The following is a 13,688-nucleotide window of genomic DNA, read 5'->3' as shown; positions in this document are numbered from 1 at the left end:
AGCCAAAATAGCTGCTTTTTTCATGGAACCCCATTTGTACTTGAAAAAAATGACTGACAGACAAACCGGTTATTCAGGCTTAAGTATTTGGCAAAAATTTTATCTGAAATGAAACAAAGTGAAACTGTCACTTCAAGGAAAACAGCTGATAGTATTTGTTACCAATTATAAAATTTCAGCTTTCAAATGAAAATTAGAATTTTGAAAAATTTTCTGCCACTTTTAACTTGCCAGCTTTCTAATACTTGAAGACATTTATGATGATGGATGATGACATTAAAGGAATACAATTGTGTTTGATATTGTATAATGAAATGTGTCAAAATTAGGAAGAACTGTTTAACACAGTGAATCACTACTTTTCAAATAACAATGTTTGATATTACAAAATTATGCATGAGTAAAAGATCCATTCACAGTGTAAGATAGACTCATGGATTTTAATGTAACAGAACAGAAAAGTACATATACAGTTTCGTATTCCACTTTGCAACTAACCTTTATAAATTACCACTTGTCAAACTCTGATGGGCTATCAAAGAACATCCATAATTATCTAAGAAAATCTCCTAAAATATTCCTCTTTTTCCAATTACATATGAATAAAAAGTGGGATTTTCTTAAGACAAAACAGTGCAATAAATATAGAAGCAGAGGTAAAAATCCAGCTCTCTTCTATTAAGTCACACATTTGTTTTGTCAAAGTGCAAAACAACGCCACTTCCAGGATGGGTCTTATAAAAAACAAACAAACAAACAAACAAACCCCAGAAAACAAGTGTTGGTAAAGACTGGAATCCTTGTGCATTGTTGGTGGGAATGTAAAATGGTATAGCTGCTGTGGAACAGTAATGTGGTTCCTCAAAAAATTAAACATATAATTATCATATGATCCATTAACTCCACTTCTATGTATATATCTCAAAGAATTAAAAACAGAGACTCAAACAGATATGTGCACACCAATGATCACAGCAGCATTATTCAAAACAGTCAAAAGGCGGAAATAACCAAAATGTCCATGGACAGATAAACAAGATGTGGTATACCCATACAATAGAATATTATTCTGTGTTAAAAACATTATGCTAAGTGAAATAAGCCAGTCACAAAAGAGCAAATATTGTATACGGTACCTAAAATATTCAAACTCATAGAGACAAGAAGAATAGTGGTTACCATGGACTGGAAAGGGGATAAAAAGTTACTGTTTAATGGATATAAAGTTTACATATGGGATGATGAAAAAGTTCTGGAGATAGATAGTGGTAATGGTTGCACAACAAAGTGAATGTACTTAATACCAATGAATTGTGCACTTAAAAATAATTAAAATGGTAAATTTTGTGTTATGTACGCTTAACCATAATTTTTAAAAAGCTGAAAAAAAGCCAATGCCACTTTTCTCATTTTTTTGAATAATTTTGAAAAATGGTTACTTTTCATAAAATGTTATTTATCCATGTAATGAGTTTATTACTGTTTTTAAATAAACAATACTTTAAAAATCTCTCAGTTTTCATTTCTAATAAAGTAAATATGGAAGGATATAAACAGAAGTTCTTGGTATTGAGTAATTCCAAGAGGTAAAGGGGTCCTGAGACTAAAAAGTTTGAGAACCACTGTCTCAAACTGTATGAATATGTTTGAATATGAAATGTATTCTCTCTTCGTTATGTGAAGACCTTCATTTGTTGGTATAGCTTCATATGACAGCTATACCATTTGCAGCATGCAGACTGACATATGGTCAAACTCATACTATTGTCCCCTGGATGCACCTTAACTATAAAGCAGCAGCACAAAGCTCCACACAGATGAGTGGCAATACACAATAGAAAACTGTTTAAAAGCTTAAATCCTGATATGTTCCAAGGTAGCTGCATTGTTTCTGAAAAACCACTCCATTTAGCGCATCCATGCAAAGAATTCTTTCACCATTTTGCTACTGGTCTGTTGAGGAGGGTGGGGTTAGGGAGCTAGGAGGCAATCCAAAACAGCATCCGAGGCTGCCCCAAACCGTGTCCAAGCAATAATTTCCTCCATTTTGGGCCAAGTCAATTTGCCCAGACAAAAGGTCGAATGTCTTTTGGGTAGGAGGTAAATAAAAAGGGTATTAGAAAGCCTGATTGGAAATCATCAAAAGCACAGCGGTTTCATCTTGCGTGAATACTAAACGATTTGTATGCTAAGTGTGTGAGGGGCAAACGAGAACCGTTATTCTTGAGTCTACAGCTGCGGCACTTTTAATGACGGATCTGCAGTTCTGGATGGGGAAGAAAGACAAATGATTTTCTTATCCGGACCATCTTTCTACATTCTTTTCGGGCCAGGCCTGTGACCAGTCTCGTTAACTGCAGCTGAGGCAGTTCCAAACAAAGGGGAATGGATACACTCCCGAGGGAGAAGACAAGAGAAAGGTGGCCCTCCGGTTCTCGCGCCAAGTGGCCCTCAGGGTAGAGCGTGCGGGTCACGAGGAGGGAGGGTCCCAGGAGAGTCGTACGGATGAGGTTGGGAAACGCTGGGCCCGGGCGCAAGCCACCACCGGGGCAAAAAACCCCGCCCTGCCCACGGTCAAGGTTAACACGCGCACCGGAGGTACCTGTGGAGGTCTCGCACAGCCGAGAGGCACCGGGTGATCATGGGAGCGCCGAGAGGCGGCGACGGCGAGCGCGCTGTCCTCCGGTTTGGGGGAGAAGAAGGCGGGGCGCCAGTGAACCGAGAGGTGGTCTAGCCAAGAAGCCAACAGCGGCTGCGGCGGTAGCAGCGGAGGCAGCAGCTGGTCCTACGCGATCCCTCCCACGTGCGGCAGCTCCACGCCGGCGCCCACGACAGCCACCGCCCCCCGCACCGCCCCCCGCACCGCCCCCCGCACCGCCCCCCGCACCGCCCCCCGCACCGCCCCCCGCACCGCCCCCCGCACCGCCCCCCGCACCGCCCCCCGCACCGCCCCCCGCACCGCCCCCCGCACCGCCCCCCGCACCGCCCCCCGCACCGCCCCCCGCACCGCCCCCCGCACCGCCCCCCGTGCGTCCAGCACCGCCCCGGGGGCGGTTCTGATGAGACCTAGCGGCTACAAGCGAATCGCACCGCCAGGTGGGCTGAGGGGCGGCGGTGGCCTGGGAGCCGGGGAAGTTTGGGCGACCCGTGCCAGTGCTGCGATCCGGGGCCAGGCTCCAGCCCTGAGGACCAGGGGGCGGGCGTACCCGCTGACGGACGCCCGCGGGCCCGCTGCCATCGTCTTGCGTCCTCCTGCCTGGTAAGGGGCATCTGCCTGGGAAGGGTGCATCCCCTGACGCCCCGACCGGGCCTGCACCGCGCACCCTCAGCAATACCCGTCAGGGCGGAGGCGAGGCCCGGGTACCGAAGGGAGGAAGGAGGAGGTCGATGTGTTCTGGGGAGAGTAAGGGAGAGAAGCCTGGAGGAGGCTGGACATCTCCATTTCCCTTCTGCACCCTTCCCCGTCCCCCCATTCTTTTTTTCACCTTCTGCCCTGGGGCTTTATTTAGTACTTGCGACCCCATGGCCTAGAAGCGGAGCTTGCCTTTAAAATAAGCACACAAATAGTAAACATCCTAGCCGCGGGTACCACACCCAGGTTGAGAATTAGGGAACGGGGGAGCAGATGGATGATGCGATTTAGTGGAAATAAGCCATTAATGCCGGCTGGCCCTGCGCCACTATTTGGATGCAATAGTATTCCCAGTGAATGAACATGACCAGGAGCTTCCAGCTTGTCCACGAGAGCACAGCTACTGCAGACAGCACTGGTCGGTTTATAGTATCCATCGACTTAGGCAATGATTTCCTGACATGTCTGGTGATTGAATAGAAATGCCATTTTTATTAAGAACGACACTCAGTGGAACAACCTTTCGTTAATATATTTCCTCATCAAATAACTGTCTCAGCCTACCAAAATACGTGGAGTGTAAATTATGCATACATTTTTAAAAATCTCATGAAATAGAGGAAGATGCTCAGCGTGGATCAGCTTCTGAGTCAGCAGTATGAATTCTCCCTCAATTGAGCACTGAGGCCTTTTGGGGACTTCTTGTATCTTTATCTATACGTTTATCCTTATCTCTATCTGCACCATGTATATATGCTGTTAAGATATAGTGAGATATTCAGTTAGAGTCTAAGCTTATGTTGTACATGTTTTGAGAAAGATTTTACTTTTGCAAGTTTTAACATAATCTATTACTACTGGGTATAAATAAATATGTAATACCTTACCATAACAACACTGTGCTCTCCTGACTCTTTAAAAATAGAAAGGAGTGAAGGTAATACAGATTTCAGTTCTTGCTTTATACTTAAAAATTTTTTTAATTAAATTTGTTGGGGTGACATTGGTTAATAAGATTATGTAAGTTTCAAGTGTATAATATTATAATACATCATATGTATATTGTATTGTGTGCTCATCACCCAAAGCTTAGTCTCCTTTAGTCACCATTACTTTTAATATAATTTATAACCCTTGTTATTTATAACCTTTCTGACCGATTCTGTAAAATAACTTAGTTCAGTGCTTTTCTTTTTCTTATCAAGGAAAAGTGGTTAAGCATTTACAATGTCGTCTATCAAGCACCTAGTTTATGCAGTTATCCGTTTCTTACGGGAACAAAGTCAGGTGGACACTTATACTTCAGATGAACAAGAAAGTTTGGAAGGTAGGTACCTGTTCTTTATGTTCATTTGTGTTATAATTATAAAGACTTAAAATAGCTATAAGCCTGACTTTGATCTATTAAAATCAGAATATTTTGTTGATCTTTCAAGAGAGACCAAACTATAAGGTCATCATGTTTTCATTCTCTGAGGCTTGTTTTGTTTGTTTTAATTAACAAGGTAAGCGGACTACTGTTCATTTTTTGAACTGCTATCATGTGTCAGAACTATGCTATTTGTATTGTGGAGAAATTTTTCTTTACAGTGAATGTTAAATTAGTATTATCCCCACGTAACAGATAAGTAAATTAAACCAGATTAAGTAACATAACACAGTTAATATGTGGCAGAGCTGAGATTTAAATCCTGATTTTTACTCTGAAGATCTTGTTGTCTCTTCTTCCTAACAGAAAAGCATCCAATTGAGACTTGATATATGAAAATACCTTAGTCATCATAAAAGCACTATGTAAAAGTCTAATAATTATGTCACTATTAAGCTTTGACAGCTCCCTACCTGGGGACTTGAAATGAAATGAGAGGCTTGCACCCCCGTTTTATGTGGGCTTTAAATACTAGATTCGGTAATCTGTAAAATGCAGCAGGACTTGGATGACAGATACCATCACATGTTTCCTTGACGGGTTCCTTTTCATCACATGTTTTCCTTTTCTGCTTCATGTTTATACATTATAAAATTTACATTCAATATAACCATAACAAGATAGAATTCTGCAGGTGGGCTTGTGGAGGTTCAATGAGCCTAAAGACTTAATTATTGCAATGAGACAGTGCATTTGGGAAAACTTACTGACAGTACAATTTGAATTTCCCATCTTGAAGCTGTTTCTCCTGTAAAGGGGACACATCTATTAATTTCAATAAGCACTTCCCTTGTGAATATGCTTTTCGGAGGTAGGGATGAAAATTGGGTATTTGTTCTAAAACTGCTTGTAGTCTGGGGAGATGATGTCTTTCCAGGTGGCATTGAGAGAAGCAGGTGACATACAGTCGGACAACATGGCCATCAGTCCATTTAATATTAAGGTCTTTTGTTCTTGATGGTTAGACTATAACTGAAGGTAAAGGTGACTGGTTATCTAAGGAGGATGCTGGTTGTGGCTGCTCTGTAGCAAACTGATAAATGCAGTCATTTAATAAAAGATGTTTCTTTTCTAATCAAAGGCACTATAACACTTTTAAGGGCCAGAAGGAAAATTCAGAATTTTTAAAAAACCAACATGTTATGTCCTATTTTTAGCATGGTAGTCAGCCAAAAATATGTGCCTTCAGCTGTTTGTTATATATGGCATCCAGAAATGGTGCCAATTGGTTTTGATCAACCCCTATTTTTGACTCTTTCTGAGTCTAATTTTATTGAATATGAAATCATTTAGAGATGTCTGCCCCCCTTCGAGACATTTTAAGAAGGCTTAGAAAACAAGCCTAAGTTTAGTACCGGCTTTACCACTATGATGAGCTGGGGTATTAACAGCTTTGAGTCTTCTCATTAGATTATGTCATCCACTCCTCTTAATTGTTGTCATCTTCTGACAACCACTTCATGTTTTGACTATTGTGGCTTCTGCTCACTGTCATGCTCTCTAGCACTACTCCTGTCTTAATTCTTGGCAATTGCTGTATATTCAGAGATGATTCTTCCACTTCCCTTGGCTCTCAGTTTCTTGAACTTCGTTCCTCCAGTGATCTCAACTGCTCACTCCCTCGGTCAGACCGTAGACCAGTAGTTCTCGACTCAGGGTGATTTTGTGATATCTGGAGATGTTTTGGATTGTCATGACCGGGGGGACTGGCATCTAGTGGGTAGGGGCCATACATACTGCAATGCAGAGGGTGTCTCTCAACAACAACGAATTATCTAGTCCAAAATGTCAGCGGGCCTGAGGTTGAAAAACTCTTCCCTAGACCTTGTCATTATGCACACTACATTCCCTCCATAAACTCTATCTTAAATGTTTCACTTCCTGACCACTACTGCCTGTCTTTCCAGCTCACGCCCTCTAGAATCCTTCCCCAAACAATTCTTCCACCTTACCAATACCTCCAATCTCTCAACCCCTTACTTTTTCACACCTCTGTTCTTACCTAGTTTAAATTCTATGATTGATCATTGTAATGATAGCCTTGTACGTCCCTCCCTTCCTTGCAAAACCCAACCCTGTTTAAATCCAGCTCTTCATCTACTCTTTGCCCCACCCATGTGAATGTATATGGATGGAGCAAAACACACAGCCTTGATGACTGGTCCCGCTTTAACTTCATGACCACAAGCCTCAGGTGGACCTTTAATGCTGTCCAGCAGTCACACCATCTGTTCCAAGTTCACACTTTTGCTCTCCTAGATGACCACTTGAACATGTTCTCATGTCTTCTCAAACCTCCAAACCTCCTTCCTTCCCTGTGCTGCCTGTTGCACCAAGGAAATTGAAGTAATAAGAAAATATCTTCCACAGACTCTCTCTGCTCCATCTTGCCACCATCAGCATCTACACCCACATACTCTGCCTGCCTGCCTGTTACCATATGCTAGGGACTAGATATGATTTTTTTCTCCCAAAACTCCTATGTTGAAACCTACTGCCCAGTGTGATGGTAATAGGAAGTGGGGCCCTCATGGTTGGGATTAGTGCCCTTATAAAATAAACATCAGGGAGCTCCCTCGCTCCTACCATGTGGGAACACAGTGAGAAGGTGCTATCTATGAACCAGAAAGTGGTACTTACCAGACATCAAGTCGGCTTGCACCTTGATCTTGGACTTCCCAGCCTCCAGAACAATGAAGAACACATTTCTGTTGTTTAGAAGCTACTCAGTCTATGGCATTCTGTTATAGCAACTCAGACAGACTAAGATTGCAGAGATGAACTAGTCATTGTCCTTCCTAAATGGAACCCCTGTACTGGCACACTGGGTCCCATCATGTGTCACCTACTCCAGGATGTCACTCTCGTTATTCTACCCTCCTTGTCTTACATCAGCCGATTTTCACTCTCTACTGGATCATTTCCATCAGAATATAAACTTTCCTTTATTGCTCCTTCTTAAAAAAGCATAATCAATAAATAATTACTCTTGCCATACTATTAATACCTCTGTCCCCCCAAACTACTGCCTATTTTTTTGGGGGGGGTCTCCCTTTGCAGGTAAACTCTTTGAAAGACTTGTCTTTACTTGCTTTCTCCAATTCCTCTCCAGATGGGCTTTTGCCTCCATCTCTCCACCCATACTGTTCTTATTAAGGTCATCGGTGGTTTCTGTGTTATTTAGTTCAGTAGTCATTTCTCAGTCTGCATCTGATTAGCTGCCATTTAGAAAGTTGCGGATCACCCCCTCATCCCCTGGCCCCTCATACACTATTCACTTGACTGCCCGGATACCTAAAACTCTCTTCATTTTCTTCTTATCTCGTTGTTTGCTCCTTCTCTGTCTCCTTTGCTAGTTCCTCTTTACCCTGACCTGGAGTGCCCAGGGTCTAGTGGTTGATCGTCTTCTCTTCGATATCTACACTCACTTTTCTGGTGATATCATTCAGCTTCTTGGCCTTAACTATTCTTTATATGCCGATATCTCTCAAACGCATACCCTCGGCCCAGAGATTTCTTCTGAACTCCAGACTTCTGAATATCTCCATCAGTAGGCATCAGTATGCCTATTGAATATCTCTATTTGTGTGTCTAAGAGGCACCTCAAATCCAACATTTCCAAAACTGAAATCCTCATCCTCCCACCCAAAATCTGTTCTATCCACAACTTTCCTATCTCATTTGATGGCCACTCTATCTTTTCAGTCGCTCGGGCCAAAAACGGTGTGCGTCCTCTCAACCACAAGGTTGCCAGTTCATTCTGGACTCAGTTCTTTCTCTCAGACTCTGCATGTAATCATTCAATAAATCCTGTTAGCTGTACCTCTCAAATATGTCTAGAGTCTGACCACTTTTTCCCACCTCCACTTGATGTCATCTCTGGATAGAACGAAGTATTCCTCATCGGTTTTACTGTGATGGCCTCTAACTGGTGTCTCTGCTTGTATCCTTGCAACTTTGCTGACCATTCTCAACACCGCTGCCAGTGAGCTTTTAAAACAGGGTATGTCAGATTCTATCATTTCTCTGCGTAAAATCTCGCAGTGACTCCTCATGTTGCTTATTCATTGTCTGAAGGATCTATATAGTTTGGACTTCTGTGATGTATTGTTCCCAGACTCTTCCCTTTTCTCATTTGGCTTGAGCCAAATTTGCTTCCTTACTCAGCATGCACCAAATCCTCTTTCCTACGGGCTTTTTACGCTAGTTGTTTTCTCTGACCAAAATGTTCTTCCCCCACGTAATGGTACTACGCCCATTTCCTTTAAGACTCTGTCAAATCTCTTTCTGAATGAGGCCTACCCTGAGCACTCCATAAATCTGCAGCCTGCTTTCCTGCTCTGTTCCCCACACTCCTACCCTCCTTGCCCTGTTTCACATGTTTATTGTAGAATGTCAGCCCCAAGACGTCAGCGTTCTTTTTGGTTTTATGCACTGATATACCTATCCAAAGCATCTAGAAAAGTGTCTGACACATAGTAGGTGCCCAATAAATATTTGTTGAATTGCTGAATTGAATCAAGTGATCCTGGGCAAATCACTTAGTTGGTCTGTATCTTAGTTTCTAAGTTTATTAGGTGGAGCTATCTGCCCTCTCTCCATCTAAGAGATTTGTTAAGAGAATCTGGGGCAGTGATGGCAGTTACTTAGCATATGAAAGGTTTTGAATAAAGTACTATACAGAAGGGAAATGGTACTATTGAATAGATTCTTCACTTGTCCTTCTCCTCATCAGTACCAAACAGACTTATTATTTGGTGTTAAAGTAGAAAAATGATTATATACAGTATTTCTTTAGATTTTTATGACTTATTCCTAAGTATAGCCTCATGAAAGGGGATCAAATGTAATAATCCTTGTTTCATAAATGAGAATCTTGAGGTTAAAAAAAAGAAATTACTGCACTCAGGTATTTGATACACTTTTTTTTTTTTGTGGCTGGATTAATGATGATAATGAGATAGTCTGGAGTTCCAGGGCTTTACTCACTAAACCATACGTCTCTCTAAAAAAAAGCACGTGTGTTACTATTGAGCACTAAACATTGTGGCAATTAGGTTTACTTATCAAAAAATTGTGTTTATTTATATGTAGAATCTAAAATAGTCAAACTCATAAAATCAGAGAGTAGAATGGTGGTTGCCAGGGGCTGGGGAGAAGAGGAAATGGGGAGGTGAGGGTCAAAGGGTACAAACACTTTCAGTTACGCAAGATGAGTAAGTTCTGGAGACCTACTTTCAGCACAGTGCCTTATAGCTAACAATTCTGTATTATATAGTTAGAATTTGCTAACAGTTTAGGTTTTCAGTGCTCCTATCCACTGCCCTACATACACAATAAAAGGGGGTGAGAGGAAACTGGGAGGTGATGGATATGTCTAACGTATTCACGGGTGTATACTTATCCCCAAATTCATCGAGTGGTATACATTATATAGGTACAGCTTTTTATATGCCAGTCATACTTCGGTAAAGTGGTTTTTAACAAAACCCAAACAATTGTGTTTAACACAAAACGGTGACCTCCTTTAGTAAGACTTAATTGTGTCTAGTGTGTCTGGGTTCTAAGGTTAGCGGCTGCAGAGGTACAGAAGCTGGACTGGATTGCTCAACAAGGTAGAGCATAAAATTCCCTCACAGTCACCATATGGACGGTTCACCAGAAGTGTTTAGATGGTGGTTAGTCAGTTCGGTGTTAAGTCAGTGTTTAGCTCTGACATGTCCACACCCTCCAACTAGCATAGTCTCCACGGCTTTCCACCCGGTCAGCATCCTAGCCATACACCAACTGTAGATAGATGAGGCACCTCTCACCACTTAACATGCTATGTGTTTTACTTATTGTGTTTGTCTGCCTCCTATTAAATGTAAGCTTACATTTAATTGTTAAATAGATAGTGATATTTGTCTGTTAGGTTAACTGCTTGGATTTTTGCTACCTTAGAATAGCACCTTGCACATAGTAGGTGCCTGGTAAATTTGCATACATGAATGAAGTTTTAAAAGCCAACCTATCTTTACATAAATAAGCACACCAGGATTAATATTTAGTGCTTCCTATGTGCCAGAGACTGTTTCTCTTAACGATTTTTAATCAGGTTGAGAATTCTATTTCTCACATTAAAAATGAAAGGTATATATTTTTTAGTTTTAGTCAAGGTATTGGGACATTGGTGGTTAATCAAATATTGGAAGTGGGGAGTAGTTGTTTTTAATGACTTGCTTCAACAAGAATATGATGTAATACATACATTGAGAAATTATATTCTAGGTAGCATTTTTCTTTAAGTGACGAATAAGAAATCAAGTTGTCTTCCCTCAGTAGCTGGTCTATAAACAGAAATCTTTATGCATCTGAACTATTTAGTTTTCCTTATGTTCTGTGATCATAAATGCTGAATTATCACAGATTGCAACAGAGAGCAGACTTCCACCAGAAAAAAAAAAGGTTGTTTCTTTTTTTAGGTGTCTAATATTTTTTTTCACTGTTAAAATTTATTTCAAGTTGCAATTCAGTGCTTGGAGACAGTTTTTAAAATCAGCTCAGAAGATACCCATCTAGCAGTTTCACAGCCTCTGACAGAAATGTTCACAAATTCCTTCTGTAAGGTAAGCTGTCATTGTTTTCTCATTAGTGTCTTATTTAAATATGATGACAATACTATGTTGGATTGTTAATATTTTAGGGGCCATGCCTATAAGTAACTAATTTCTTTCTGGATATAAGATAAGATAGTCCACATGAATATGATTCGGGACCGAAAATAAAAGTCTTTTAATGTGCTTTAGGTTTTCATATTAGTAGCTATTATCATCCTCTCACCTTCTTTTATATGTATTTAAGGATATTTTTTAGTTGACTTTTTAAGTCCTTTATACTCTCTGAGTATTTTTAGATTTCTGACATCTCAATTGACATTCCCCTACAACATGGAATACAAGTTAAAAATGAAAGTTTTAATGTTTAGGAAGCAACCGTGTAGAAATAGATTCACCAGGAATTGAATCATCATTTTGAAGCAGATTTCATCAAATTTGGCCATTGATGGGGCTCTTTAAAACAGGGAGAGGTTCAGGGTCAACGTGCATAAAACTAAGACCGGAGCCCGTGTTTTCTGATTCCTCCTCCCAAGGACTGTTTTCATGCCCACTGGTCTCGGGCATTTTCAGGAAACACGGGCCATAGATTGTCTGCAAAAGTTTAAGGTTAGTGAGTTTAGAGCCCCAGGGTGACCTCCCAGGTGTATTTTCATTACATTTTGGTGCCTCACGGACAACTTTTGTTATTCTAGCTCTGTATTTAAGCTTCAGTACAGAATGAGGAACTTGGGAGAGAAGCTGAAACAGTGCTCCAGCCTGGCAGGGACACTGCTGAGAATACCACGTTGACTGTTTCTAGAACTTGTTGTGAAGAGGTCCTTAGAGTTGCAGTGAAGATGGTAATTTGGCCGTAAATCGCTCCCTCTTTTTATACTGGAGAAAGAATACAGCTATACATTAATTGTCAAACAGATGAATTCTAACGATATGACAAGATGTAAGGGATAGCAGTATGTCTCTGTGTTTCTTGTCAGGAATTCCCCTTCTGTCTCTTTGGTTGCTGGGGTTCTTTCCTTGTCTGGGCTTGTGGGCAGAAGCCAACTTTCCTCCTGCCTAGACTCCTGAGAGGCCTGTGCTTTAGATGGTGCTTGGATTTAGTCAGTCTTTAGCTCCTGTCACTGTTGTACCTGGTACTGAGGAGATCAGAACGATTTTTGTTTTTTCTTTTAATCTCCCACAAAGCTGAAATTAACTTTTACACCGTTTAAATAGAGCTCCTTTAAAAAAATTTTTTTCTGCTATTTCTCTCTGATTGTATTTAATTGTAAAAGTTTGTTGCTTACTGTTATTAAAACACAATTTTTTGAAACTGGCTCCATAGTATATTTGCATAGTATTATTTGTGGTAGGAATCCTTTCGTACTCCTATTCAACAGCTGTGGCTTCATTATGGATGTGTTTGTTAGCAGAGTGTGGCAGAGGAAGCCTAAAACTTCTCTGAAGCGGCATCAAGACTGTTATAATTAAAGAAATTGTCTCACCAAGTATACTTGGTTGTTATATTGGTGATTTTATTTTTAAGATACTGCTTTTCTGTTTTTTCCCCTAAGTTTATATACTAAATGGATTCATTCTTTCTATATAAAGTAAATAACACTTGTCCCTCCATGAGCTGCTCAAGTGCATTCAGTTAATATGAGAATTCATTTTCAAAGTTGTAAAACTGGCAATTTTATTAAAATAATTCAGAAGGATTTAGAAGACAGCATGGATTATAATCCATTTTTCAATATGCCATTTTTTCTGACTCCAGAAAGTTACTCTTCTTCATGCATAAGCTGCCTAGGCTAGAGAAGATTTGAAATAGAAGGAGCCCTAAAGGCAAGTTACTATGGGGCTGTAATGTGTCTTTGAAGTACACTTACATCCTGAGCGATCACAGGCGATTTTAAGTAGTGACCTTACTTGTGAAAGTTCTGAAGTTGATTCTTTACTTTTTGGTTCCAATACTTTATGTTTAGAAAAACTGTTTAGTAGAGAAAGATTTTTTTAAAAAAAAGGAAAAGAATGACTCATATACTTTATCAGTGATTTTGTATTTGTGAATATTTGTGTGTAATTAGCAAAGTATATTTCCAATGTTACAGTTATCAAGTTTATTGAAACTTTAGTCAAGACAAAAGTAATGGAGGATAGATATATTGTAAATATAGAACACAGGTATACTGGCTACCAATTATGCTTTCTTGAAAATTGTAGACTTATTAATAAAGTTCAGAGTCAAGTTTAAAAGCAATACAATTTTTAAAAGATCTTCCAAAAATGGAAAAAATACGTTGTTGTTCCCAGTGTCACTCAAGATATTTCT

The 13,688-nt window shown here is 40.3% G+C and overlaps 2 protein-coding genes across 6 annotated transcripts in view; one reads left to right on the top strand and one right to left on the bottom strand.

Moving 5' to 3' along the window:
• Positions 1–2,833, bottom strand: part of NLN (neurolysin) — a 90,307-nt gene extending 87,474 nt beyond the window's left edge. For 2 of the 4 annotated variants that reach the window (XM_074328894.2, XM_019743911.3), the window contains exon 1: positions 2,603–2,805. In XM_074328894.2, coding sequence (XP_074184995.2) covers positions 2,603–2,643 — 41 coding nt within the window. In that variant the 5' untranslated portion in view covers positions 2,644–2,805. Of the gene's footprint in view, positions 1–2,593 lie in introns of all 4 variants that reach the window. The other 2 variants (XM_074328892.2, XM_019743902.3) reach the window with 2 other exon arrangements.
• A 182-nt stretch (positions 2,834–3,015) lies between these two features.
• The window catches only part of SGTB (small glutamine rich tetratricopeptide repeat co-chaperone beta), a 35,715-nt gene continuing 25,042 nt past the window's right edge, over positions 3,016–13,688 (top strand). The window contains exons 1-3 of one of the 2 annotated variants that reach the window (XM_019743991.3): positions 3,016–3,259; positions 4,558–4,679; positions 11,286–11,389. In XM_019743991.3, the coding sequence (XP_019599550.1) occupies positions 4,580–4,679; positions 11,286–11,389 (204 nt within the window). In that variant the 5' untranslated portion in view covers positions 3,016–3,259; positions 4,558–4,579. The remainder of the gene's footprint in view (positions 3,260–4,557; positions 4,680–11,285; positions 11,390–13,688) is intronic. The other variant, XM_019743982.3, reaches the window with a different exon arrangement.

This window comes from Rhinolophus sinicus, chromosome 3 (assembly GCF_057876585.1).
Source record: "Rhinolophus sinicus isolate RSI-liver-muscle chromosome 3, RSI-T2T, whole genome shotgun sequence".
Lineage (NCBI taxonomy): Eukaryota > Metazoa > Chordata > Mammalia > Chiroptera > Rhinolophidae > Rhinolophus > Rhinolophus sinicus.
Note: the sequence above shows the minus strand (reverse complement) of the source record. Positions and strands in the feature narration are given on the sequence as shown.